Source organism: Macrotis lagotis, chromosome 1 (assembly GCF_037893015.1).
Source record: "Macrotis lagotis isolate mMagLag1 chromosome 1, bilby.v1.9.chrom.fasta, whole genome shotgun sequence".
NCBI classification, from domain to species: domain Eukaryota; kingdom Metazoa; phylum Chordata; class Mammalia; order Peramelemorphia; family Peramelidae; genus Macrotis; species Macrotis lagotis.
This window is the reverse complement of record NC_133658.1, coordinates 412,983,403-413,008,688: the sequence shown is the minus strand read 5'-3', so window position 1 is coordinate 413,008,688 and position 25,286 is coordinate 412,983,403. Positions and strand designations below refer to the sequence as shown.

General features: G+C 35.5%; 1 protein-coding gene across 1 annotated transcript in view; it reads left to right on the top strand.

Moving 5' to 3' along the window:
• The window catches only part of UBE2D2 (ubiquitin conjugating enzyme E2 D2), a 41,326-nt gene that overhangs the window by 7,009 nt on the left and 9,031 nt on the right, over nucleotides 1-25,286 (top strand). Inside the window, exons 2-5 of the mRNA XM_074212875.1 lie at nucleotides 15,508-15,571; nucleotides 23,873-23,904; nucleotides 23,986-24,063; nucleotides 24,840-24,945. Coding sequence (XP_074068976.1) covers nucleotides 15,508-15,571; nucleotides 23,873-23,904; nucleotides 23,986-24,063; nucleotides 24,840-24,945 — 280 coding nt within the window. The remainder of the gene's footprint in view (nucleotides 1-15,507; nucleotides 15,572-23,872; nucleotides 23,905-23,985; nucleotides 24,064-24,839; nucleotides 24,946-25,286) is intronic.

Genomic DNA, 25,286 nt, shown 5'->3' with positions numbered 1-25,286 from the left:
AAAGGTTACATTTTATTTAACATTAGTAATTAGCTTCAAGGATTGAATAAAAACCTATTTAAATGCAACAGTTTGTTAGTAACAATAGCTTAAGTTAAGAAATAGAAATAAACACAGGTAATCTTTGATGTATAAGTAACTTTCGTGTTTAAAAAAATACAAAATTGACTTGTTCAAGGGCAGCTCTTAAGTTGCTGCAAATTGTCTTTAAGGAACCACTAAATCTTAAATAAGGTGGTTGGTAGTTTTTGGTACTTTTTTGCAAAGAAGACTTTTGGCAAAATTTCTTTAATTTCTTTTTTTGTTTTTGTAAGGCAGTGGGGTTAAGTGGCTTGCCCAAAGCCACACAGCTAGGTAATTATTAAGTATCTGAGGCTGTATTTGAACTCAGGTCCTCCTGACTCTAGGGCTGCTGCTCAATCCACTGCACTACCTAGGCTCCCCATATATTCAGTTTCTTTAGTGTTCAACAGTAATAAGCTTCCATGTTCAAGTGCTTACTATATTTCCAGGTACTATGCTTAGGGTTGAGCATAGAAATATGAAAAACAAAGACTTTTTGCCCTCAAGGAATTTATAATCCAAGAGGAAGAAGATAACTAAGAGAAGCATGGTTGAAGTCCAAAGAATACACTCTAGTATCTCCCTTCATTGCAGGGTTGGGGAATGTGGAATATTGCATATACTGTCATGTGGTGAATGTTGGTTTTGTTGAACTACTTTTTTTGTCTTTTTAAACCTTGGTTAAAAGGGGGGGAAGCTGGGGGAAACAGTTTTATGAAAGATACCAATAAAAAGTAAAAGTAAGCTTTTTAAAAAAGAAGTACTACCTGGAATAATATGCATAATTATTTCACAATATCTTTATTCCCTACATAACAGACTTGAGAGTTCACTGGCATACTACACTGCAAATCTCAGAAGTACTGAGATTTTGTTAGCCCCACTTTGGTGGTTATTAGGATTATATGATATGAGTTGTATGTGAAGAAAACATTTCAGCTTTGAAAGTGAATGGCTGGGGCAGCTAGGTGCTGCAGTGGATAGAGCACCGGCCTTGGAGTCAGGAGTACCTAGGTTCAAATCCGACCTCAATACACTTAATAATTACCTACCTAGCTTTGTGGCCTTGGGCAAGCCACTTAACCCCATTGCCTTGAAACCCCCCCCCCCAAAAAAAAGAAAGTGAATGGCCAAAAAAAAATGAATAGTCAGGGGCAGCTAGGTGGTGTATGGGCCCTTGGAATTAGGAGGACCTGAGTTCAAGTCCAGCCTCAGACACTTAATACTTAACTATGTGACCTTGAGCAAGTCACATTGCCTTGTAAAAATCAAAAAAAGAAAAAGTGAATGGCCCCTGGAAAAAGAGATGAGAAAATGCATCTCCTTTCCTTAGATAGGTGTGTAATAGACTTGATTGGAGAACATTTCATATACTCATCAGTAGTAATTGTTTCTTGGTTTTGTTTAACTCTTTTGATGATGATGATGATGATGATGATGATGGAAGAGTCTAGTTTAGGTTAGGGGGAGGGGCAACCAGAAATGACCCATGTAGAGTAAAAAAACAGGATTTTTTATTTTGAGCTGAAAGAGAGCTCAGATCATCTAGTCAGCTGCCCTCATTTCACCTCCCCCACCCCATAATCTGTTTGAAATACAATGTGACTGGAGGAAAAAATATGCTTTCTAAATCTAAGCTTTTATTCTATAATACTCAGTACAATGGATAACTTTGAGGGAGAGCTTTCTACTGAGCAGAATGGGGTATGAAGGAGATAAGAAACCAAAAAAAAGGGACAAGAAAGGAAAGATGTGAGAACAACACCTGGGTTTCTTTGAGAGGAAGAAAGGCAAAAGCCTTCAGCAGTAGAAGAGTCAGCAGAATAATAATGCTATAGAGAAGTTAAGGATAATGAGGACTAAGGAAAAGGCCGCTGGTAATTGAACCTCTTTAAGTACTTTTTCCCAAAGCATCTATTCATCTGTTAACATAAGTCTAGTGCTTTATGGTGGGGGTTTTTTTAAAACATAGATTAGTTTGTTACAGGGAGACTTTAATAAATCATATGCTGGGGTTATTTGCTTGATTTTTAGCCAGTTGGGATTCTAAACTATTTAAAGAATATTAACATAATTAATACAGAAGTTGATTCAAGCAACAATCAGATTTGACCCTAGAGTATACTTTTTCTTTAACCCCAGCAAAGGGGCTTCCTTCTATTGTCACTGCAAGGGAAATAATAAGATTTTAAAATTTGCAGACATTAATATGATTACAGATTAATGAAAAACAGTACATTAGGTTTTCATCTCTAGGTTAACAAAGTCAAGTGTTTATCCTCCAGTTGAAAATAACCCAGAAAGCAGTGCTTGATTATTGATTTGTTGGAATTGTTGAAAAAAAAAGAAAAATGCAGGGAAGCCATTCTCTTTTCTCTTTCTCATATGGCCTTTACCTACCACTTTTTAATATCTTCAAAACATCCCAGGATGGAATTTTTTACTCTTTCTTTTCCCTCTCTTCTCCAGGTTGGGTTCTTTGTGGTATGTGTCAGAAGCATTTCTTGCCAAAATAACTAGTGTCTTTTTGGTGTCTATGGACTACAGATGTATCTCCTAATAGCATACTTTCCAGATTCTTGCAGGCATCTTGAGGAGTGACATACTAGGCAGATGTCATCAACACCCTGAAGAACCCACTACCCAAGTGCCAGAGAGCAGCATCACTGCTACTCACCAGGGTCTCCCTGAAATAGTTGGCATCAGCTTGCCTAACTAATTTCTGGAAGCCTTGCAGTTTCTCCTAATCTTTGTCAAGCCTTGAATTGAGCATAGAACTATATTTAGAGGCATGTGCCTTGATGACTGAAAGCTCTTAAATTGACTATAGTGAAGTGGGGGAACATTTCTGGTAGCCTGTTCTGACTCTCCTATGTCATACATAGTGGGACAGGGGAGTGAATTTTCTTTGGAGTGAAAAATTTGAGCAAAATATCACTAATAAAAAAGAAACTATCTAAACTTAAGAGTTTTTAATAAATACTGTGGATCTTTAGAAATACCTAAATTCAAAGCAGGCAAAAAAGGCTTTATCTTTTTTAACTATAAAAACTTTTGTGGGGGATTGATTTAATAGGTGTTTTCTGAGGTAATTGAAAGTCAGTATGGTATAGTAGATAAAGAGAGCTGACTTTAAAAAAATCAAAAGTTCTAACTCTGACACATTATTTTTGTGACCTTGAGCCAAGTCACTTAATTCCTCAGTGTTCTGTTGTTTGTAAATGTCTGGCTTGCATTAATGATAGAAAGTTTTTTCCTCACCTGAGAGTTCCCTATACCAATAAAAACAGATCAGTTCTATTTCTTTTCTAAGATGCTTAAATTCAAGGGTTTTTGGTTTTTGTTTTTGCAAGGTAATGGGGTTAAGTGACTTGCCTAACATCACACAACTAGGTAATTTATTAAATGTCTGAGGTTGGATTTGAATTTAGGTCTTCCTGACTCCTGGGCTAGTGCTCTATCCATTGCACCATCTAGCTGCCCTGGTAGCTTTTATTCTATGATTCACTTGAACGTTTTGGTTAACTTGGCATTAATTAGGAGTCTCTTGAGTCCAGGGGTTGTTTTATTAAATTTTTAATAGATTAGATTATTAACATAGGGTGAACATTGTTATCAATTCTCATTTCATTGGAGGTGAAGCAATGTACTGAATAGACTATTTCTTGAAAGTTTTTTGTTCTGTTTCAGGATTTCATGTAATTTTTGGAGTGCTGGGGGTAGGTGATCAATTCTAGATTAGATGCTATGGTATATAGATATATATGTTTAAATATATGCTATTTAAATATCCTATGGGTGGGGAGGAGATTCTGAAGGGAAACAAATCAAAAAGAAAATAGTAGGTGCTCAAGGTGCAAAAATGATACAATGGAGGAAGAAAGTAATCATACCTGATAAAAATTTACTCAGATTATATGAGTAACTTGACATACAAACTCCCTATCTTTAGATAAGTGATCACAGGAGCTAACTGCCCTTTATATGTGAGGAAATGGGAAATGCACATTGTGAAGAGCTTTTAAGTTATCATTGAATAACCTACTTGTTAAAATCAGTTAGTAGAAAGTCCTTTGTTGGGGATGTAGAACCTAAATACTAGGTGCTTATTCTTATCTTGAATACTGTGCAACATGCTGGGGATACAAAAAAAGGGAGAAAACATAGTTATCACCTTCACCCCAAGATGTTCACATTCTAGTGGAGTAATTCAAGGGATGCCATTGAAGAAGAGTATTTCATACTTAGGGAGTAGCTGATGAAGTAGCTCAAAATTAGGAGGAACAGCAAGTAGACCAATTTGCCTGGTTCGTAGAGTTTTGGGAAGAGACTGGAGTATTTAGGAAAGGACCACTATGAAGGGATTTAAAAACCAAGGAAAGAATTTTATTTTATCTTAAAAGGCTAAATGGGGAGCCACTGGAGTTTGAATTGGGGGGGAATGGGGGGGATTAGGTCAGACCTTGCTTTAGGAAGTTTATTTGGTGGCAACTAGGTAATGAAGTGGACAGAGCATTGACCCTGAAGTCAGGAGGACCTGAGTTCAAATTTGACCTCATAAACATAGCTATATGTGGCTTTAGGCAAATCACTCAAACCCATTGCCTTGTGCCAAAAAAAAAAAAAAAGGAAGGTTATTTGACAGCTGACTGGAAAATGAACAAGAATACCAACTTAGAGACTGTTAAAATGGGCCAGACGTGAGATAATGAAAACCTGCTCACTGTTTGAATGGGGGAAAAGGGGTAATGAATGGAAGAGATCTTGACTAGAAAAATATCAAGACTTGCCAACAGATGAGATATAAAATAAATTTGACTGAAGTCAACTAAGGTTGTAAGCCCTGGTGATTAGGAAGACTAATGGTACCTTTACAGTAATAGGGAAGTCTAGGAGAGACTGATTGGGTGGTGGTGCTAATAATCCTAGTGGTGGGATAATGAGTTTGTTTTTGTTTTTGTTTTGATTGTGTTGAATTCATCCAATTTGAGATATGGATCTAAGAAGCAATCAGTGATAGCAAACTAGATGATACTCAAGAGACTGATCAGGGATATAGATAAATAGATGTAAGAGTCCTCTGAGTAAAGTTAATTGAACTCAGGAGAACAAAGCATAAGTGAAAGTATATAGATGGAGAAAAAGGTCCAGGACCTTTAATGGCCCTAAACTAGAGAAAGTTCTTAAAAAGGAGACCTTAGAAAGGTCAGAACAATAAAGAGAACCATAGCAGGGTCTCAAAAACCTCAAGAAGAGACAGTATCTAAGAGAATTGGGTGAATGAATGGCATTGTCAGGACCTATAGAGAGATCAAGAAGGATAAGGATTAAGAAGAGGTCATTAGGTTGGTATTTGAAGAATCATTATACCTTACTTCATGAGTGATATGTTATTAACTGCTGCTTCTTTTAGCCTGATAATCCCTCTTTTGGAAAGAAACCCTAAGGAAATATTCTAAAAGAGCATAACTTGTTCAAATAGGTTAAGATTACTATTTGGGGGGCAGCTAGGTGGCTCAGTGGATAAAACACCAGCCTTGGAATCAGGAGTACCTGGGTTGGAATCCAGTCTCAGACACTTAATAATTACCTAGCTGTGTGGCCTTGGGCAAGCCACTTAACCCCATTTGCCTTGCAAAAACCTTAAAAAAAAAAAGATTACTATTTGGAATATCACAATATGAGAAACAACTCATATACTTCGTAATAGCTGGGGAAAGTGTGGTATATTTCTAGATGGTTTATTTTTAATGATATATTTTATTTTCCAATTAAATATAATAGTAGTTTCTACCATCATTTTGGGGGGGTAAGGTTTTGAATTTTACAGCTTTAACCCACTATCTTCCCCCCACTAAAGGCAATTTGATAATCTTTACATTGTTTCCATGATATGCATTGATCAAAATTGAATGTTTAGGGGGTTGCTAGGTGGCGCACTGGCCCTGGAGTCAGGAGTACCTGAGTTCAAATGTGGCCTCAGACACTTAATAAGTACCTAGCTGTGTGACCTTGGGCAAGCCACTTAGCCCCATTGCCTTACCAAAAAAATTTTTTTAAAAGAACCTAAAATAAATTGAGTGTATTGAGACAAAAAAACATCTTTGAGGAAGAAATAAAATATCAGATAGCAAAAGTATGTAGTACATAAGACAACTTTTTCAAAAATTGAAGGTAATAATCTTTGGTCTTTGTTTAAACTCCACAGTTCTTTTTTTGGATACAGATGGTATTCGCCATCACAGATACTCTAAAATTGTCCCTGATTATTGGACTGAGAGGATGTGCAAGTCCACTAAGGTTGATCATCTCACCCATGTTACTGTTAGGGTGTACATTGTTCTTCTAGTTCTACTCATCTTGCTCAGCATCTATTCATGCAAGTTTTACCAAGCTTTTCTGAAATCCCATTCCTCCTGATTTCTAATAGAACAACAGTAGAATTGTGATATATTAATAGACTAGTACACTATGCGTGCATCTAAAAGAAATAACCAAAATCTAGGTTGTCAATAATTTTTAAGTTTGCAAAGTTCTGTACATATGTTAGCCCATTTGATTGTCAAACCAACTTTGGTTATAGTTATGTCAGCACCATTTTACAGGTGAGGAAACTGAGACCAAGAGAATTAAAATACTTGTCCTGGGTTTTTCTGATGTCAAATCCAGAAATATAAAAACTGCTATCTTGATGCCCCTTTAAAAAAATCCCATTATAAAATCCCATTGGCTGCAACTTTGTCAATATTGAAACAATGCATCACAAATTTCTCTTTTGCTGTTTATAGTGGTTTCAGAAAAGAATCCCATAATATGCTATTTTAGAACTTTAAATGGCAGAAACATCCCATGGAGATAAAGTGAGGGCTAGAATAGTCATGGTGTGCTATCTCTGCAGAAAGTTTATCAAGCAAAAGTCTTAACTTTATTGTACATTACTCCCCTTTACATATTCTACATTCCAGTGAAATTCTCCAAACACATGCTGTTTCTATCTTCTGAATTTATGTAGTTCTTTGTGTCTTGAATGATTTCCTCTATCATTCTTGCCTTTTAGAATCCTTTTGTTTTGAAGCTCAATTCTGGTGAATTTCCTCCATGAAGCCTTCTGTGAAGTGGTCCCTCTCCTTCTAAAATTACCTGCTTTTTTATCTTAGTATTATTCTGCGTACCTGTCTCATAATTTCCAGGTAGAATATAAGCTCTTTAAGAGCAGAGACATTGTGTGTGTGTGTGTGTCTGTCTGTGTCTGTGTCTGTGTGTGTGTATCTGTGTCTGTCTGTCTGTCTGTCTGTCTTAGGTATCTTGGGTATAAATAGGCATTTACCAAACATGAGTTTATCAATTTTTATGTTTTTATACTACTGGAGCACTAGAATAATTAAGATAGACTTTCTTAGCTATTGGTAGTATATACATAGTCTCAGAAATTAAAAATATATTAGTTGAATTCCCAAACTATTATGGGACACTATAAGTGTTAAGCATTTCTCAAGATAATTTGAATCTTTTTTGTTTGTTTTTGTTTTTGCAAAGGCAACAAGGTTAAGTGACTTGCAAGTTTTTTAAAAATAGATTTTAATCTAATATGTATTTTATATTTTATGTATTTTAAAACATTATCCTAATAGGATGTACATAGGCTTCACATAGGCTTCCCAAAGGAAGGGATTCAGGACACACAAAAAATTAAGAATCCCTTTTCTGAAGATTGTGTGGCACTTGTCAATCTCTTTAAATAGTACTGTGATTCATAGGAAAGATGTTGCACTTAGTCATATAACTTATTTACTTTTAAAGTTGAATAACAGTCATGTCTTTAAAAAACAAAACAAAAGTGCAGTCTTTTAACTATTGAATAAATGGTACTAATATTCTTTCCTTTAACTTAAAAGCAAGAATTTTTTTTTGTCATTTATCCAGAGTTCCATATTGAAAATACATATTGAAAAGAATTCAGGAATTTGAAACCAATTCTGAATATCTTGACGACTTGTTAAGTATGAGATCTGTGATATGTTTGTTTTAATTCAGTGGACTATTATCAAGAGTATACAATTCTAGTTAGGATTTATCAATAAATTATTTATTAAGCCTACTTAATCCCTCCTTGAGGATACAAAATTGAGTATACAGTGCCTGCCCTCAAGGAGTTTACATTCTACTTAGAGGTAGTAGATAGGTGACTATATATATGAATACAGGATACATACAAAGTAATTTTGGGGATGGGGCACTAAGAACTGAAAGAAAAAAAGCCTTTCTAAGAAAGTGGAATCTGTAACTGAGCTTTAAAGGGAGCTGGAATTTAAGGAGCAGTGGGTGTGGACATCCAGACAGAGGACTGCCTGTACAATGGCATGGATGAAATCTTAGAATACCCTTTACAAAGAATAACTAGTCTAGTTGGAATGCCAGCTATGGCTTCTTCACATTTAGATTAATACAAGTATTCTGTCCATTCTTTAAGTGGTGTGCTTTGCCTACTTTGTTACAACAAATACTCTAATGGCCTGGTTTCTTTACTCAGTCCTCCCATTTTTCTAATACTGTTTTTCCTCTTTAGTACCAGTTGTTTGTCTTGATATCTAAAATTCCAATGCTTAGTACAGTATTTTCTTTGTACATGGTGAAAACTGAGACTACTTTAATGTGAGGATATCAAATTTTAAAGCACTGGCCCTGGAGTCAGGAGTACCTGGGTTCAAATCTGGTCTCAGACACTTAATAATTACCTAGCTGTGTGGCCTTGGGCAAGCCACTTAACCCCATTTGCCTTACAAAAGCCTAAAAAAAAAACTAATAAGAGAATATCAAATTAAATTTATACAATATAAAGCAAGCACCAGTTCAACACAGCTGTCAATCTTCCCTCCTTAACTCCTGTTCCCATTACTCCAACTACAACCTCCTTTCAGAGGCTTTTGCCATTACAAATTGAAAGTAAAATTTGAAACTGAGGTTTGACTACATGGTATGAGTTTAGAGCTAGAAGTGGGAAGGTATCTCAAAGCAAATTGCGATCATGAAGGGTGAAATATTTGCCCAGGATCATAATGGAGTAAGAAGAGAATTGTAATTCGGATCCTTTGACACAAAGCTCAACACACTATATACCATAATACTATAAATATTAAAGCCCAAAATTTTTTATGCTTCAGGTAACAAAAATTGTTAGAATATATTAATATTAAAATGAAGACTGCTGTTTCTGAGTGAAATAGAAATGAATAAACATTGCAAAACAAAATGGCATTCATCTCAGAAAAACCAAATTAATAAGATCTTAGTTATTTAGAGTTGGAAAGGAACCTTAGAAGTTTTCTAAGCCAACATATTTTTTTTTTAGATAAAGAAAGTAAATTCATAGAAGATAAATAACTTGCCCCCAAAGTAACATGGGTAGAAATTGGCAAGACTTGAGATTCTTATATAAGGCTCATTCTACTATTATGATCTTATTTTAGAGTAAAAAAGCAATGAGTCTCCACTTGTACTTGGCTAAATATATTGTGAGAGAAAACTAATTCCAGGAGACTATGCCTAGGACTCATGACTGGTGTTTGAAAGGAAGTAATGATTCTAAAAGAAATGAAAGAAGTGCCACATATGCTCTTAAGAAAAGGAGAGGGAGGGGTGGCTAGGTTTCACAGTGGATAGAGCACCAGCCCTGGAGTCAGGAGTACCTGAGTTCAAATCCGGCTTCAGACACTTAATAATTACCTAGCTGTGTGGCCTTGGGCAAGCCACTTAACCCCATTTGCCTTGCAAAATCCTAAAAATAAATGAATGAATAGATAAATAAATGAGTCAAATGAGAACCTATTATCCTTAGGTTCCTAAACAAAGGATTCTTATCCTGGTGTCTGTGACCTTTTTTTAGTGTTTTGATAGCTATTTTTCATTATAATTGATTCCCTTTGTGATTGTATGTACTTTATTTTATGCATCTAAAAATATCACTCTGAGAAAGGGTTCATAAGTTTCCTCAAACTGCCAAAGAAGCCCATGACATGCTAAAAAAAGTTCAGTGTGGAAATTTTTTTGTAATGGATAAAAGGGAAACTACTATGCTGTCAGTTTAGGTACAAATCAACTCTACATGTAGAATTAAGTATATGAAAGAAACTATGGAGTGGGAGGAGGGAAGTAAGATTAGGGTAAAAATTGTAAAACTCAAAATATATAAAATCTTTAATTTAAAAAAGGGGGGAAAGAAAGTTAGAAACTATGAAATTATTTATAGCTCTTAGTATCCAAAGAAGTTATATCTTTGCAACTCTGCTTTATATTCTAGAAGTATACCATACCTCCAAATGGAAATACTTTCTAGAGAAAACTGAATCATGATGTGGTGCAGCTGAAGAAGTTGCAGGTTTTTTCCCCCCAGAGGAATTTATCTTTAGGATCTCTTAACCTTAAAATAAAATATACTGTGAATATGAAAAAAAATTGTTTAGAATTTTATAGATTTTTGATCATACATATCAAAGGACATTTTAACCTTTATCAAATTGAAACTTCCTTAATTTAGTGATAGAAAAAGATGTATCAAATGATATGCATCCTTACCCACAGCCAGTGTCTTAATGGGTCTTGACTTCATATTGTAGGAGAAGGCATCTCTGAGGTGGGGGGCAGGGGGGTGGACTAATAGATAATGATGAACATTTAAAAGGAGCATTTTTTTTTAAATTTGCTAATTTGGCAGTTGTGCATTTCATTGGATATTTACTCTTTTTCATGGGGATCAGATGTTTCTGGGAAGGAACAAAATACTACCTAAATTTTGGATATGATCTTATTTTACCATGTTTTGACTCATATCTGGAATATAAATCTGAATACTGGTCTGTTTTAACTGAAGCAGAAAAGAAAAAATAACTTTGTAAATTTGAATTTAGTTAGAATCACAAACTTTAAAAAAATGTATTAAACATCTGTTTTAGTGTTCTGTTTAAATCATTATCAGTATTAGATTTAAGAGCAATTTTATTTTGATTACTTTTTTCTCCTTTTTATCTTTTACTGTATTGGCCTCAGTTTTTTGGGGGGGTTTTTTTTTTTACCCCCAAGGATCTATCTTTCACAAAATACAAATTCAGTATATAATTATACTCTTGGTAAAAGAGAAAAATGAAGAAAGTAGTTGATCATAAAAATGTATATGATTTCTTTATTAAATCAAATTTGCCATAGAATTTTTATACAGTAATTTTTTTGTGGACCTATTTATCTTCCTCCCCATCTTACCTCATATTAGTGCTGTAAGCTTTAAAACCAAGGCTGCTTTTTTATCCAGATGTAGTTGACAGTTTTATAGGATGTATAAAAGTTGGCATACCTATTAATATTTACTGTCTACTGCAGTTTTTCATAAAAGATGACCTCAGTCCCTTTTCTCTCTCTCTCTCTCTCTCTCTCTCTTTGCAAGGCAGATGGGGTTAAGTGGCTTGCCCAAGGCCACACAGCTAGGTAATTATTAAGTGTCTGAGACTGGATTTGAATCCAGGTACTCCTGACTCCAGGGCTGGTGCTTTATCCACTGCACCACCTAGCTGCCCCCTGAATCTGTCTCCAAACAGAAATTCTTCTATTCAAACTGTTTCAACTACCTTTACTAGGTGAATAACCCTCAGTTTTTCCTCTAGTCCTAACCTAAGGATAAAGTTCATAAATCTTTAGCCCAGTATTGCCTTTTCAACTATAGTACCTACTCTTCCCTTCAGAAATTGTCTTCCACAGAAAGACTCACAGACTTACTTCAAACTCTTGGGTTCACAGAGCATTCTCTTCTATGGTTTTGTCCATTGCATTTCTTCTTACCTAATGAGCCTTCCAGAGACCATCTTGTCCAACTTTTTCATTTTGCTGATAAGGAAACTGAGGTCTAGGAATGTTAAGTGACTTACCCCAAAGTCTTTCCAGAGTAAGCATCAAGGGTAAGGTTTGAACCCCCATCTTTTGATTGCAGAGGAAATCCTAACTATTTCCAGCTCAAAATGATCTGACCCTTACTACTTCTTGTCATATTTTCTGTTTTTACCTGGACATGACTCTTGTAATTCCCCATGGCAATATATATTTTGTCTTTTCTTTTACTGATATGTAGCTTCTGGATTTTTTCCACTTTTTATGAACATACATTCAGCAAATACATATTTAGCATCTACTGTGTTAATCTCTGGGAGGAGAGGTACAGTGTTCTGATAAACTAGTTAAAACTTCAATGTAATTTATAGTCTGATGGTATATATATTCCCCTCCTGGATCACTGCCTTGTTGTGGTGGAGGGGCTTGAGTAACTCAATGAAACTATGAGCTATGCCGTAAAGGGTTACAATGGACAAGTCATAGTGGAGAGTTCTGAAGAAAGGTGATCCACTGGAGAAGGAAATGGCAAATCACTCCAGTATCTTTGTTAAGAAACCCCCATGGACAGTATTAAAATTTGCCTGATGTACTATGGTCCATGTGGTCACAAAGAATTGGACATGAATGAACTACAGAAAAGTGTGCATGTTATCTCATCTAAATGATCGCAGTCTCCTTGAAGGAAGGAATAGCCTTCTACCTTTACAAAATTATTATTACATGATATTGAGCACAATGCTATATATACATAGGAGGTTTTGAATAAATATTTGTTGAATTGAGGTTTCTGTATATTAGATTATTGAGGGTATTCTCAACTTTAAGTATACTTAGCTTTTCTGTGTCTTTATTTCTCTGGTTCTTCCCTCCACCTTCTTTCTGTTTTATATGAGTAAGCTTGAGATCTAAGAGAAGCAGTGGTTGAAGGAAAGAATTTGTTTGTAGAAAGCTTTTTTTCCGTAGCTGTCCTTGTCATCCTAATCTCTGCCCAAACTTTGGTTATTTGTAATCCTGTAAGGAGACTGCTATTTCACAACCTCTGTTGATAGGCAGTTTTCAAGCTGCTTGCTGCTTATCTAGAAGAGAATGGAAAGGTTTGAATAACTTTGAGGAGCTGTGGCAGACAAGTTGGGTAGGTAAGGATATTTGAAGATTTTTTTTTTCTTACTGCATTTGTATTCTTAATGACTTCTTGAGATTGTTGATTAAGCTAGTCAGTGAACTTGGGAAAATGAAAGAACATATAGCAATAAGTACAAATAAGAGATCCTTATGCCTTTGCCAGAAAAGGTCGCCTTTCCTTCTAAATGAAGATGGCTGAATAAACCTCTCTTCCTCTGGATTCTTCTAGCACTTTATAAAATGTTTCTTGTACTATATCTGTTGCTTATACTTGCCTTTTCTCCCTTTTGAATTATGAGCTGAGGACTGGAACTTTGTAATTGTTTCTTGTGATAGATGCTCAATATGTATTTTTTAAGGGTCATAGATTTTTTTTTTTTTTTAGAGCTCTAGGACAGATCTGTCAAATGTGGCATGACCCACAACTTTCCCAGGTCCAATCTGAACCAGATTATACATGTAATTGGAAAATATTAATAAAATAAGCATAAATAATATCAACATTTTAAAACATCAATATTTGACTTTAAAAGATCTTTAATGAAGGCATAGCTTGGTGGCATAGTGGATAGAGTGCCGGCCCTGGAGTCAAGGAGAACCTGAGTTCAAATCTGACATCAGACACTTAATAATAATTGCCTAGCTGTGTGATCTAGGACAATTCACTTAATCTCATTGCCTTAAATTAAAAAAATATATATATCTTTAATGTATGGATAAGTGGCCCCCATTTCTATTTGAATTTGACACTACTCTTATAAGGGGCCTTACCATCCTCACATTTTACAGATGAGGTTCTTTTGACTTATCCAAGATTTTACAGCTAACTCAGCCACGTAAACCTGAGTCTTTTAACTCTCGAACTAGCACTCTTTCCATTGTACCATATTACCTTTGACTGCTTTGAATAACTTTTATTTTCTATAATTGGAATGCTGAATTTGTGTTAATGAAACAAACATCTGGCTTAGCAGTTTTTGTTTCCTTTTAAAGTGGGCCCGTTTTATAGTTGGCTCTTACTAAATTGACACTAGTTGGACACTAAATGGACAGCTAGGAATAGTTATCGAATATAGGTGGCTTAGACAAATTTGTGACACAAATAATAATGTTTCTAGATTTTATTCCTTGATATCACTTTTAATGTAAAAATGTTAACTCTTGTTTCAAATAAGAGTAAAAGGTTAAAATCCATTTACTTGATTTTTTTTACTTGATATGTTTTTAAAAGTTTGCTTAAATTCTTATTATATGTATACCATGGAAACAATGTAAAGACTAACAGACGGCCTTCTGTGGGGGGAGGGAAGCAAGAATAGGGGGGAAAATTGTAAAATTCAAAATAAATAAAATCTTTCTTTAAAAAAAATTTCTATTATAGCTTATTTTATTTGGTGTTCAGAATTTAAAACATTGCTAAATAGTTTAAAATATTGCTACAGTATGTAAAAGAAATATATACTTTGGCTCAAATCAGTGCTTTGGTGATGGTGTAAAGTTTTTTTACTGAAAATGTTTGTGGTAAAGGAAGAGTTAAAGAATTGTAAAACTTCCTTCCTCCAAACCCCTCCATTCTTGCCAGTTGATTCCTTGGAGTTGTGAAAATTAAAAACTTGAGATTGTGCAAACTAAAAACTTAAGAGGTATATGAGGGCTGAAGTATATAATACATGCTACTAGACCTGAATTTATACCTTAAGTTTTAGAATTATTTGAGATCCCCAGTTACTGGGCTGTTATGCTCTCCTTATATTATACATTCTTCTGATGCTACTGATAATCAAGATATAAACGCAGATAGAAAGTGTAAAAAGTATAAAAAACAAAGCAAAACATTTTTGTTTTAGTTATTAGAAGAAAACTTAAGACTTTAAAAAGAAAGTGGAAAGAGAACCGGCCCTGGAGTCAGGAGTACCTGAGTTCAAATCCAGCCTCAGACACTTAGTAATTACCTAGCTGTGTGGCTTTAGGCAAGCCACTTAACCCCATTCATTGCCTTGCAAAAACCAAAATGAATGAATAAATAAATAAATAGATTAAAAAAATAGTCCTGCCTTTGCTATCTAATAATAAAACATTATTACTGAGAAATGTTATTATTCAGGGGACTCCAGAAGGCTTCTGTAGCCTTATTTTAATAGAATTGCCTGCTAAAATCTGAACAGTGTTTCACTATTGACTAGAAAAACAGTTGAATGGGTGAAAGAGGGAGACTAGGGGAGAATATATTTATTTGTAGCTCCTTGACAAGAATACCATTTTTAGAGTGATATTATGGAAGACTCATTGGAAGTTAATATTATATTATCATTAGGAATTTTTGACTGGTTCCTGGAAAGAGGAGCCCAATGGAGAAATAGGGCAAAAAGATTGAGTAAACCTGTAAAAATTGTAACTCAAAATGATAAGATTTTGGTATCCTCCTAAATCTCTCCTCTCTTTTTTAAGGAGTTGAATGACCTGGCACGTGACCCCCCAGCTCAGTGTTCAGCAGGTCCTGTTGGAGATGACAGTAAGTATTTAATGAAATCATTCAGAATCTCTCTAGTTCAAAGTGCTATATAGAACTCAGATAGGAGTCTCTTTTTGTTGTTGTTGTTTATGAGAGCATATGCTGTAAAAATATTATGGCAGATAATAGGCACTTTTCTTGAGTTCCCTTTATGTTTTTTAGGAGTTACACTGTGTATAACAACAGTATTTAACTTATCTTCGAAAGCTTACTTTGAGTAGCAAGAAGTCAGAAGCTGGCTAAAAATCTTAATATATTTATCTTGTAACTACTGTGAACTCCTTCCATTAGACATTTTGTCACTTCAGTATAAACAACCTGTTTCCTAACCTATTTTATTTTTTGGCAAGGTTATTTCAAGTATACAATCTTGACTTCAGCTCTAAACAGCAAGTTATCTTCCTTGAAAAAGAAAAAAGGGGGGCCAGCTAGGTGGCACAGTGGATAGAGCACTGGCCCTTGAGTGCAGAGGACCTGAGTTCAAATGTGCCCTCAGACACTTAATAATTACCTAGCTGTCTGGACTTGGGCAAGCTGCTTTTAACTCCATTTGCCTTGAAAAAAAAGAAAAGAAAAGAAAAGCAAGAGGACACTTGAAAGTGTATTTATATTGAAATGAACTTAAGAATACTTAATTATAGGGGAGGCTAGGTGCCAAGTGTATAAAGCACAGGCCCTGGAGTCAGGAGTATCTGGGTTCAAATCCGGTCTCAAACACTTAATAATAACCTAGCTGTGTGGCCTTGGGCAAGCCACTTAACCCCATTTGCCTTGCAAAAAAAAAAACTAAAAAAAGAATACTTAATTATTTAGTAAATTGTCAATAGTTTGAGAGTTTTAAATGCTCTTAAGTTGCTGCTATTTAAAGAACTCATTGCATGGACTTAATGCTACTATCTCTAAATTGTGTTGTTATCTCTCTTTTGGTACAGCATTTCCTTTTGCCATCTCATTGCCTAGCCAGCTTTTCCAGAGAAATATTTCAGATAATACTTCTTATTTGAAATCTTTAGGAATATGTTCCTGTCTATAATGATTCACAGAAAATTGAACTTTAAAGTAGAACTAAATTTTTAAAGAATTGTACAGGATAATCTTTCCCCCTAGTTTGTGATAAGTATGAAATTGTATCATTAAAATTTTGTCATTTTTTTTCTACAGCTGGATATATGTGTGAACTGAAGTTTTCCTAGTATAGTCAAGGGTTAAAACTTAAGAACCAAATGGGAAATCTTTAAAAGGATTCCTTTATAGTTAAAGGGGATGGGGTATATTAATTTTGTACATTTGATAAATGGTAAACTTAAAATTAAATGATGAGAAATTACTACTTTGACCTATTTCAGGACTTAGGATTTGGGGGTAAAAAAAGGATGATGATATGCCTTCCAGTGTCACTTTCCAGTTGTCCATGTAAACTTAGTTTTTCCTTTTAGCAGGATTTTTTTTTTTGGGAGGAGGGGTTGCAAGGCAAATAGGATTAAGTGGCTTGTCCAAGGCCACGAAGCTAGGTAATGAGGATTTGAACTCAGGTACTCCTGACTCTAGGGCCAGTGCTCTATCCACTGCACTACCTAGCTGCCCCTCAGCATGATTTTCGACCAGAATTCTCAAAACTGAGAAAGTGATTGAAGATTTTTCCTTAATAAACTCTTTGGGAACCAGAGACTCTCCTCTTTTGAGTCATCAAACATGTGTTCTTTCACATCTGAAGAATTTTGCCTTTGCTTTTGCAGTTAATCAGAATTATTAGTGCAACCATATTCCTGTTCCCAAGTAAGAAAAAAAAATTATTACCTAGAAAACTTCCTTGGTTAAATAAATACCTCTTACTTTATCATATTTGATAGTTTAAGTGCTACATCAATTTCTAGCATTTAGATGCCCAAAGAGAAAGTCCAATATAAAGAAATAAGAGAAAACTAGAGACTTAAAATGGTTTGTATTTCTACATGTAACTGGAAAATAAAAACTAAATACTATTTAAAAAAAAAAAAGAGTTTGCATCAGGCCCTGACATTCTAGAAAAGAAACAGAGGAAAAAAGAATGTTTGATTGGATAGGTAAGAAGGGTCTGAAATGACTAATAACTAATTTAATTTTCTTAATTTAGTTAGAATCAGAGGAAACCTGTTAGCACTGAAATGATTCTTTGAAAAATTCTCTTGGCTCTAATCATAGCACATGCTACAGAACCTTGCACATGTTATCTCATCTGAACCTCACTAGAGCCTTCTGAGATGTTATTGAAGCACTAGTTAACTCACTTTACAGATGGAGAAGTTGAAATCACACACTATTAAATGTCAAAACTGGGACTTAAATTCAGTACTTGGGACTTCAGTTCCTATATTGTCATCCACTGTACTAAACTGCTTCGTTTAGCTCTGTACCCTGTGAATGGGAGATTTGCTTGTAATTTGATAATTGACTTTTTTTTTAAGGTTTTTGCAAGGCAAATGGGGTCAAAAATGGCTTGCCCAAGGCCACATAGCTAGGTAATTATTAAGTGTCTGAGGTCAGATTTGAATTCAGGTGCTCCTGACTTCAGGGCCAGTGTTTTATCCACTGCACCACCTAGCTGTCCCGATAATTGACTTGTTATAATTGTTGTATTTTTTTTAACTTTGCTAAAAAGATTTTTTTTTAATTTTGAATTTTTCATAATTTTCCCCCTAATCTTGCTCCCCTCTCCCTACAGAAGACAGTCTGTTAGTCTTTACATTGTTTTCATGGTAAACATTGATCTAAGTTGAATATTTTTCTTCCTTAAAGTATTGTGCCTGATTGTTGCACTGATGGAATGAGCAAGTCCATCAAGTTTGGTCATCACCCCCATATTGCTGCTAGGGTGCACAATGTTCCTCTGGTTCTGCTCATTTTGAAACTAAAATATTCTTGTTTAAGAGTAAATATAATACCCCCTCCCCTGAAAAAATATCAATCCTCATGAGAAATAAAGCAAAGGAAAGAGAAAAAAAATGTTCATTCTGTGTTCTGATACCATCAGCTCTGTCTTGAGTTGGATCACATACTTTATGATAAGTCCATCATAAAAGTTAATTCCATATTTTTGCGCTGTTGCTGATTGTAATTCCCTCCATCCATTCCCCCCTCCCCCACTACCATGTATTATATTTTCTCTCTCTCTCCTTTCACTCTGTCCCTCTTCTAAAATAATCTGTAAAGTTACTGAGTGGTGCAGCAGACTGATCACCGGCCCTGGGGCCAAGAGGCCCCAAGCCCACATACCACCCCTGAGACCCAACAACCTCCTGGCCCTGTGGTTTCAGACAGGCCACCCAATCCCAGCCCCTTGCAAGAAGTAAAAAAGAAAATGTATTATATCGGTCTGCTCTTTCCTATGATCTACCCTCTCCTCTATCACCCATATTACCCCTCCTCTCCTTTTTACTCTAGATGTCTATATCCTAATTCATTGTGTATGCTTTTTCCCTCTCTGGGTCATTTCTGATGAGAGTGAAGGTTCCCTCATTTCTCCTTGCCTTCCCCCTTTCCATATCACTGCAGTAGCTCATTGTGTGTGTGTGTGTGTGTGTGTGTGTGTGTATCTTTTATACAAAATATGTTAGCCTATTCCACCTCTCCTTTCCCTTACTCCCAGTGCATTTCCCTTTTAACCATTGACTCCATCCTTACAATATATTATATCTTCAAATTCAGCTCTTCTCCTTCTACTGCTCTATCAAATGAGAAGTTTCATATGAGTATCCTCAGCATCATTTTTCTATGCAGGAATACATGCAGTTCATCATCATTAAGTCCCTCATATTTTACCCTTCTCCACTCTCTATGCTTCACCTGAGTCCCATATTTGAAGGTCAAACTTTCTGTTCAGCTCTGGTTGTTTCAACAGGAACAATTGAAATTCCCCTGGTTCACTGAAAGTCCACCTTTTCCCCTGGAAAAGGATGTTCAGTTTTGCTGGGTAGTTGATTCTTGGTTGCATTCCAAGCTCTACAAGCCGTTAACATAGTTGCTGCTAAGTCCTTTGTGATCCTGGCTGCAGCTCCACAATATTTGAATTGTGTCCTTCTGGCTGCTTGTAATATTTTCTCTTTGACTTGGGAGTTCTGGAACTTGGCTATAATATTCCTGAGGGTTTTTTTTAATCTCTTTCCGGGGGAGATCAGTGGATTCTCTCAATTTCTATTTTGCCCTCTGCTTTTAAAAATGAAGTCAAGGCTCTTTTCCTGATCATAACTTTCAGTTATCCCAATAATTTTTAAATTATCTTGACTGAATCTGTTTTCCAGATCAGTTGTTTTTTTTTCAATGAGATGTTTCACATTTTCTTCTAATTTTTCATTCTTCTGGGGTTGAAGTGTTGTGTCTTGACTTATCATAAAGTCATCAGCTTCCTTTAGCTTCATTCTATATCTGAAGGATTTGTTTTCCTCAGAGAGCTTTCTTATCTCCTTCTCCATCTGGCAAGTTCTGCTTTTTAAATCATTCTTCTCCTCAATAACTTTTTGAACTGTTTTATCCATTTGATCTATGCTGGTTTTTAACATACTATTTTCTTCAGCATTTTTTTGGATCTCCCAATTTTTCTTCTATCTCCCTTATTTGATTTTCAAAAATCTTTCTTGAACTCTGTCATAGCCTGATCCCAACTTCCGTTTTTCATGAAGTCTTTAGATGCAGGAACTTGCACTTCCTCATCTTCAAATTGAGGATGATTCTTGGGATCATAGACAAAGAATTTCTCAATGGTGTTCCTCTTTTTTCTGTTTATTCATTTCTCCAACTTATGCCTGGTTTTGGGGGTGCTTCCTGAGCTTTTGGGACACCCACTTTGGGGGGTTTTTGGGACACCCCACTGGTACCTTTATTCCTCCAAGGTTTTATGCTCTCTTACCTGTGCTTTGATATGTAGATGACCACAGGCGCTCCCCTCTGCCCTGCTGCCCTGGAGCTGGGAGGAGGGGCCCTGCTATCTAGTATGGAAAGCCAAACTGCAACCTGGATCTGAGTGTGGCCAAACAGCAGAGTCCTCCAGGGAGAGCAGAGAGATTTCTGTAGTCACCCCTGACCCCCCCCCCCCTTAGCATCTGTGGGCTGTGCTCTGGAGGTACAAGCTGGTTTGTCCCGATTCTCACTGCAGGTTCTGCAATTGGTGCTCACTCCACACTCATTCTAGTGTAGCAGAGTTCCCTTCAAGCTGTTGCCTGATCCCTGGGCTGGGGTACAATGAGGCCACAGGTTTTTTCCAACCCCTGGTCCTGGTGAAACACACCTTTCCTATGGAACTTCTGATTTATCTTGAACTGGGAAAATGTACCATTCAGTCTTTCCGTGCCTTCTCCCCCTCTAAATTTTGGCTAGAGTCATAATTTGTTGGCTTTTAGAGTTTTGGGGGGAAGGAGTTTGGCTCCGCCCCCACTATAAAGATTTAACAGGCAGGAAGAAATGTGCTTTTTGGGTTGAGAACAGGTCTCTAATCATCTCTGCATTCAAATAAAACACCAACTGAGATTGACTCTCAAACATTAACAAATAGTGCCTTTAACATACTCAATATCTTTCTTAAATTCAGTGCCTCATCCAGATTAATCATTGATATTACTCTCTTAATTGACTTTAATTTATGTACTAAACCATTTTTGTCAATTTGGGAATATGTTATTTGGTTAGATGATAAGTAAAAATGATAGTTTCTATTAGCATCAAAAGTATGAGAGAAGTTAAACTTGTGTGTGTGTGTGTGTGTGTGTGTGTGTGTGTTTTAAAGAATCTCTTAAATCTTTTCTTTTTTTGGCAAGGCAACGGGGCTAAGTGGCTTGCCCAAATTTTAGTTAAATTGCTAATTTCATGTAATTCTTTTTTGTTTTGTTTTTGCAAGGCAGTGGGATTAAGTGACTTGTCCAAGATCACAAAGCTAGATAATTATTAAATGTCTGAGGGTGGATTTGAACTCAGGTCCCTCTGACTCCAGGGCTGGTGCTCTATCCACTGAGCCACCTAGCTGCCCCTTAAATCACTTTTATTATTTAGGGTTTTTTTTTTTTTTTTGTTTTTGTTTTGCAAGGCGAATGGGGTTAAGTGGCTTGCCCAAGGCCACACAGCTAGTTAATTATTAAGTATTCAATGTTAGATCCAGTACAATCTTTGGAGGAATCTCCAATATAAGCATGAGAGTTTTGAAACTCAATTTTCTGACTTTTAAATTATTTAACCCTTTTTTAAAAACCATTGAGGTAGTTTCTGTTTTGATGATTATTTGTTATATAGGCCTGTGGAATTTAATCAGTTAATTTAAAGTGAACTCTCCTCCTGAATACCTTTAATATTTGGTATTTGGTTATATTAAGACTGAAATTAGGGGCGGCTAGGTGGTGGAATGGATAAAGCACTGGCTCTGGAGTCAGGAGTACCTGGGTTCAAATGTGACCTCAGACACTTAATCACCTAGCTGCATGACCTTAGACAAGTCACTTAATCCCACTGCCTTGCAAAAATAAAACAAAAAAGAATTACATGAAATTAGCAAATTAACTGAAATTTTTTAAATAAAAGTGCCTGATTTAAAAAAAAAAGAAAATATTCTCTCTTTTAAAAAACTTCAGATATATTCTTTTTTCTTTCTTTCTTGACTCAAGCATGCAGTGGTCTATCAGTCTAAGAAGTAGATATTATACCTGTATACCACTACATCCAGCTATCTCTCCATTTGTTTTTAAGTTTTTGAAAGGGTGAAGTGGCTTGCCCAAGGCCACACAGCTAGGTAATTATTAAGTGTCTCAGGCCGGATTTGAACTTAGGTACACCTGACTCCAGGGCCGGTGCTCTATCCACTACACCACCTAGTTGCCCCCTTATTCATATATTAATGGATTTGGTGACAAAAAGGCAAAGTAAAGTAGGAACACATTCTGGTTTCTTCAGGTCAAAAGATTTCTACTCAACAAAAAGTTTGAATATTTATTAGCCCATGATTCCATAGGAGTGTTAACCCCATTCTTTGTGGGTTTTATGCTGAGGAAAATATCATCAATTCCTCCTATTCTCTTCTTATGTTCATTCCCCCAATGAACTAGTTAAAATTTGTGAGAGACAAGGTCTGACTTGGCTTTTTAGGCCTATGCTCATCATTCATGTCCCTTACTACAGAAGCCTGTGTTCGGATTGTTATCTCTGCATAGTTTGCAGACTCTAAGCCAAAATTGAACTGATTTATAGGTAGTAGACTTTTGTAATTTATATTTCAATACTATGTTGTGTTTTTTAAATACTGTTTTATTCATTGATAACACTGATTCAGATACACATGTAGTCACTCTGTCTCTCTCACTTCCATATCTTGTCAAGAACTGTATTTTTTTTTAACATTTTGTCTTGTTTCCTTTGTAAAAATACTTTGCAGTTCATCTTTTTGAGGTACAGATAACTTTAGACCAAGAATTTTTAGCCTTTTTTTTATGTCATAGACTTCTTTGATAGTTTGAAATCTGTAAACTATTTCTTGGAGTATTATTTTTAAATACAGAAACTAAAATATATAGGGTTACAAAAGAAAGGAGTTATTATGAAATACTTTCATGAAAATATTAAGAGAACGATTGTTCATAGATTCTAGGCTTAAGAGTTACTCTTGTTACTGAGATTAAGGTTCTTGTGAATCTTGTTTTTCAGTCACATCTGACTCTTTGTGACCTATGGACCATATTGTCCAGTGGTCTTTCTTGGCAAAGGTACTAGAGTAATTGCTATTTCCTTCTCTAATGGATCAAGGTAAAGAGAGATGAAGTGACTTGCACGAGGTCACACAGCTAGTAAATGACTGAGGCTGGATTTGAACTCAGATCTTCCTTATTCTAGGCTAAACACTCTATCCACTAAGCCACCTATTGCCTTATTGAAAATCTACTTATCCATATTGACCTATCAGCTAATTCTATCCAATACTTCTAGAATCGTAGTGATGTTTCATTGTATTGCTAAGACCCCAGTATAGGATAATAATATTATTGTAGGCTTTTATTCTATGTAATTATTTTTGACAGATTTCAAAGTATTTCAGTCATAATTATTTTTAATTAGGAGTTTTATGGCATTTTAGAATGACAGCTAGACTAAGTTTCTTTCTAGGCTCTCACTTAACTCATGCTTCTAATTCCCATTTATAAAGCAAATTCACTTTATGGTTTAAATACCAGATTTTTATAATGTATATTAAGCCTCTCAGTGATAAGTAATAATAAAATATGAACTAAATTTAGGGAAGTTCTAGTAGTTGATGTTTGGGGTAGTAACTAATGATTTCTTGTTCTCTTTCAGTGTTCCATTGGCAAGCTACAATAATGGGGCCAGTAAGTATTCAGATTAATTTCAATGTAGAATACCTTGTTTAAGTCACTTATCATAACTACATTTTCCCTCTTCATCAACAGAATGATAGTCCCTACCAGGGTGGAGTATTTTTCTTGACAATTCATTTCCCAACAGATTATCCCTTCAAACCACCTAAGGTAGGTAAACTATGTGAATTACTTTCCTATATGCATTTTTTTAATTTAAAGATTTTAATTATTTTGTGAGTTTTACAATTTTTCCCCAGTCTTACTTCCCTCCCCCACCCTCCGCAGAACGTAATTTGCCAGTCTTTACATTGTTTCCATGGTGTACATTGATCCAAATTGAATGTGATGAGAGAGAAATCATATCCTTAAGGAAGAAACAAAAAGTATAAGATATAGCAAAATCAGACAATAAGATATCAGTTTTGTTTTTTGGGTTTTTTTTCTAAATTCAAGTTATTAGGGGTGGCTAGGTGGTGCAGTAGATACAGCACCAGCCATGGAGTCAGGAGTACCCGAGTTCAAATCCAGCCTCAGACACTTAATAATTACCTAGCTTTGAGGCCTTGGGCAAGCCACTTAGCCCCATTGCCTTATGTCAAAGAAATAAATAAATAAATTAAGGTTAGTATAGTCCTTGGTCTTTGTTCAAACTCCACAGTTCTTTCTCCGGATACAGATGATATTCTCCATTGCAGACAACCCCAAACTGTCCTTGATTGTTGCATTGATGGAATGAGTGAGTCCATCAAGGTTGATCATTGCCCCTATGTTGCTTTAGGGTGTACAGTGTTTTTCTGTTTCTGCTCATCTCACTCAGCATCAGTTCATACAAATCCCTCTAGGCTTCCCTGAATTCCCATCCCTCCTGGTTTCTAATAGAACAATCCTGTATGCATTTTTCAATAACTTCAGTAAACCAATTTATGTGAAATTTTTTTTTTTAGGTTGCATTTACAACAAGAATTTACCATCCAAATATTAACAGTAATGGCAGCATTTGTCTTGATATTCTACGGTCACAGTGGTCACCAGCACTAACTATTTCAAAAGGTAATTGCATGGATATTACAAATAAATTTGTTGCTGAACAGTGAAATGTTATAGAAAATTGGTGAGGTGTTTTTTTTTTTGTTTGTACATTTTATTGAAGAATAAGCAGTAATCACATGTGAGATCAAGTCTCCCTCTAAAGTAATTTTCTGAACTTTTTTGTGTATTGTAAAAACCACTTTGGCAACTTGGTGAAACCTTTGAATAATGCTTTTAAATTACTAACATGAAATCATAGGATTACAAAGGAAACAAATTACATCGACATGCAAAGTAGACAGATAAAGAAGACTGGACATGTGTGATTTAACATCAAGTCCCAAAACTCTAGGAATTTTGAA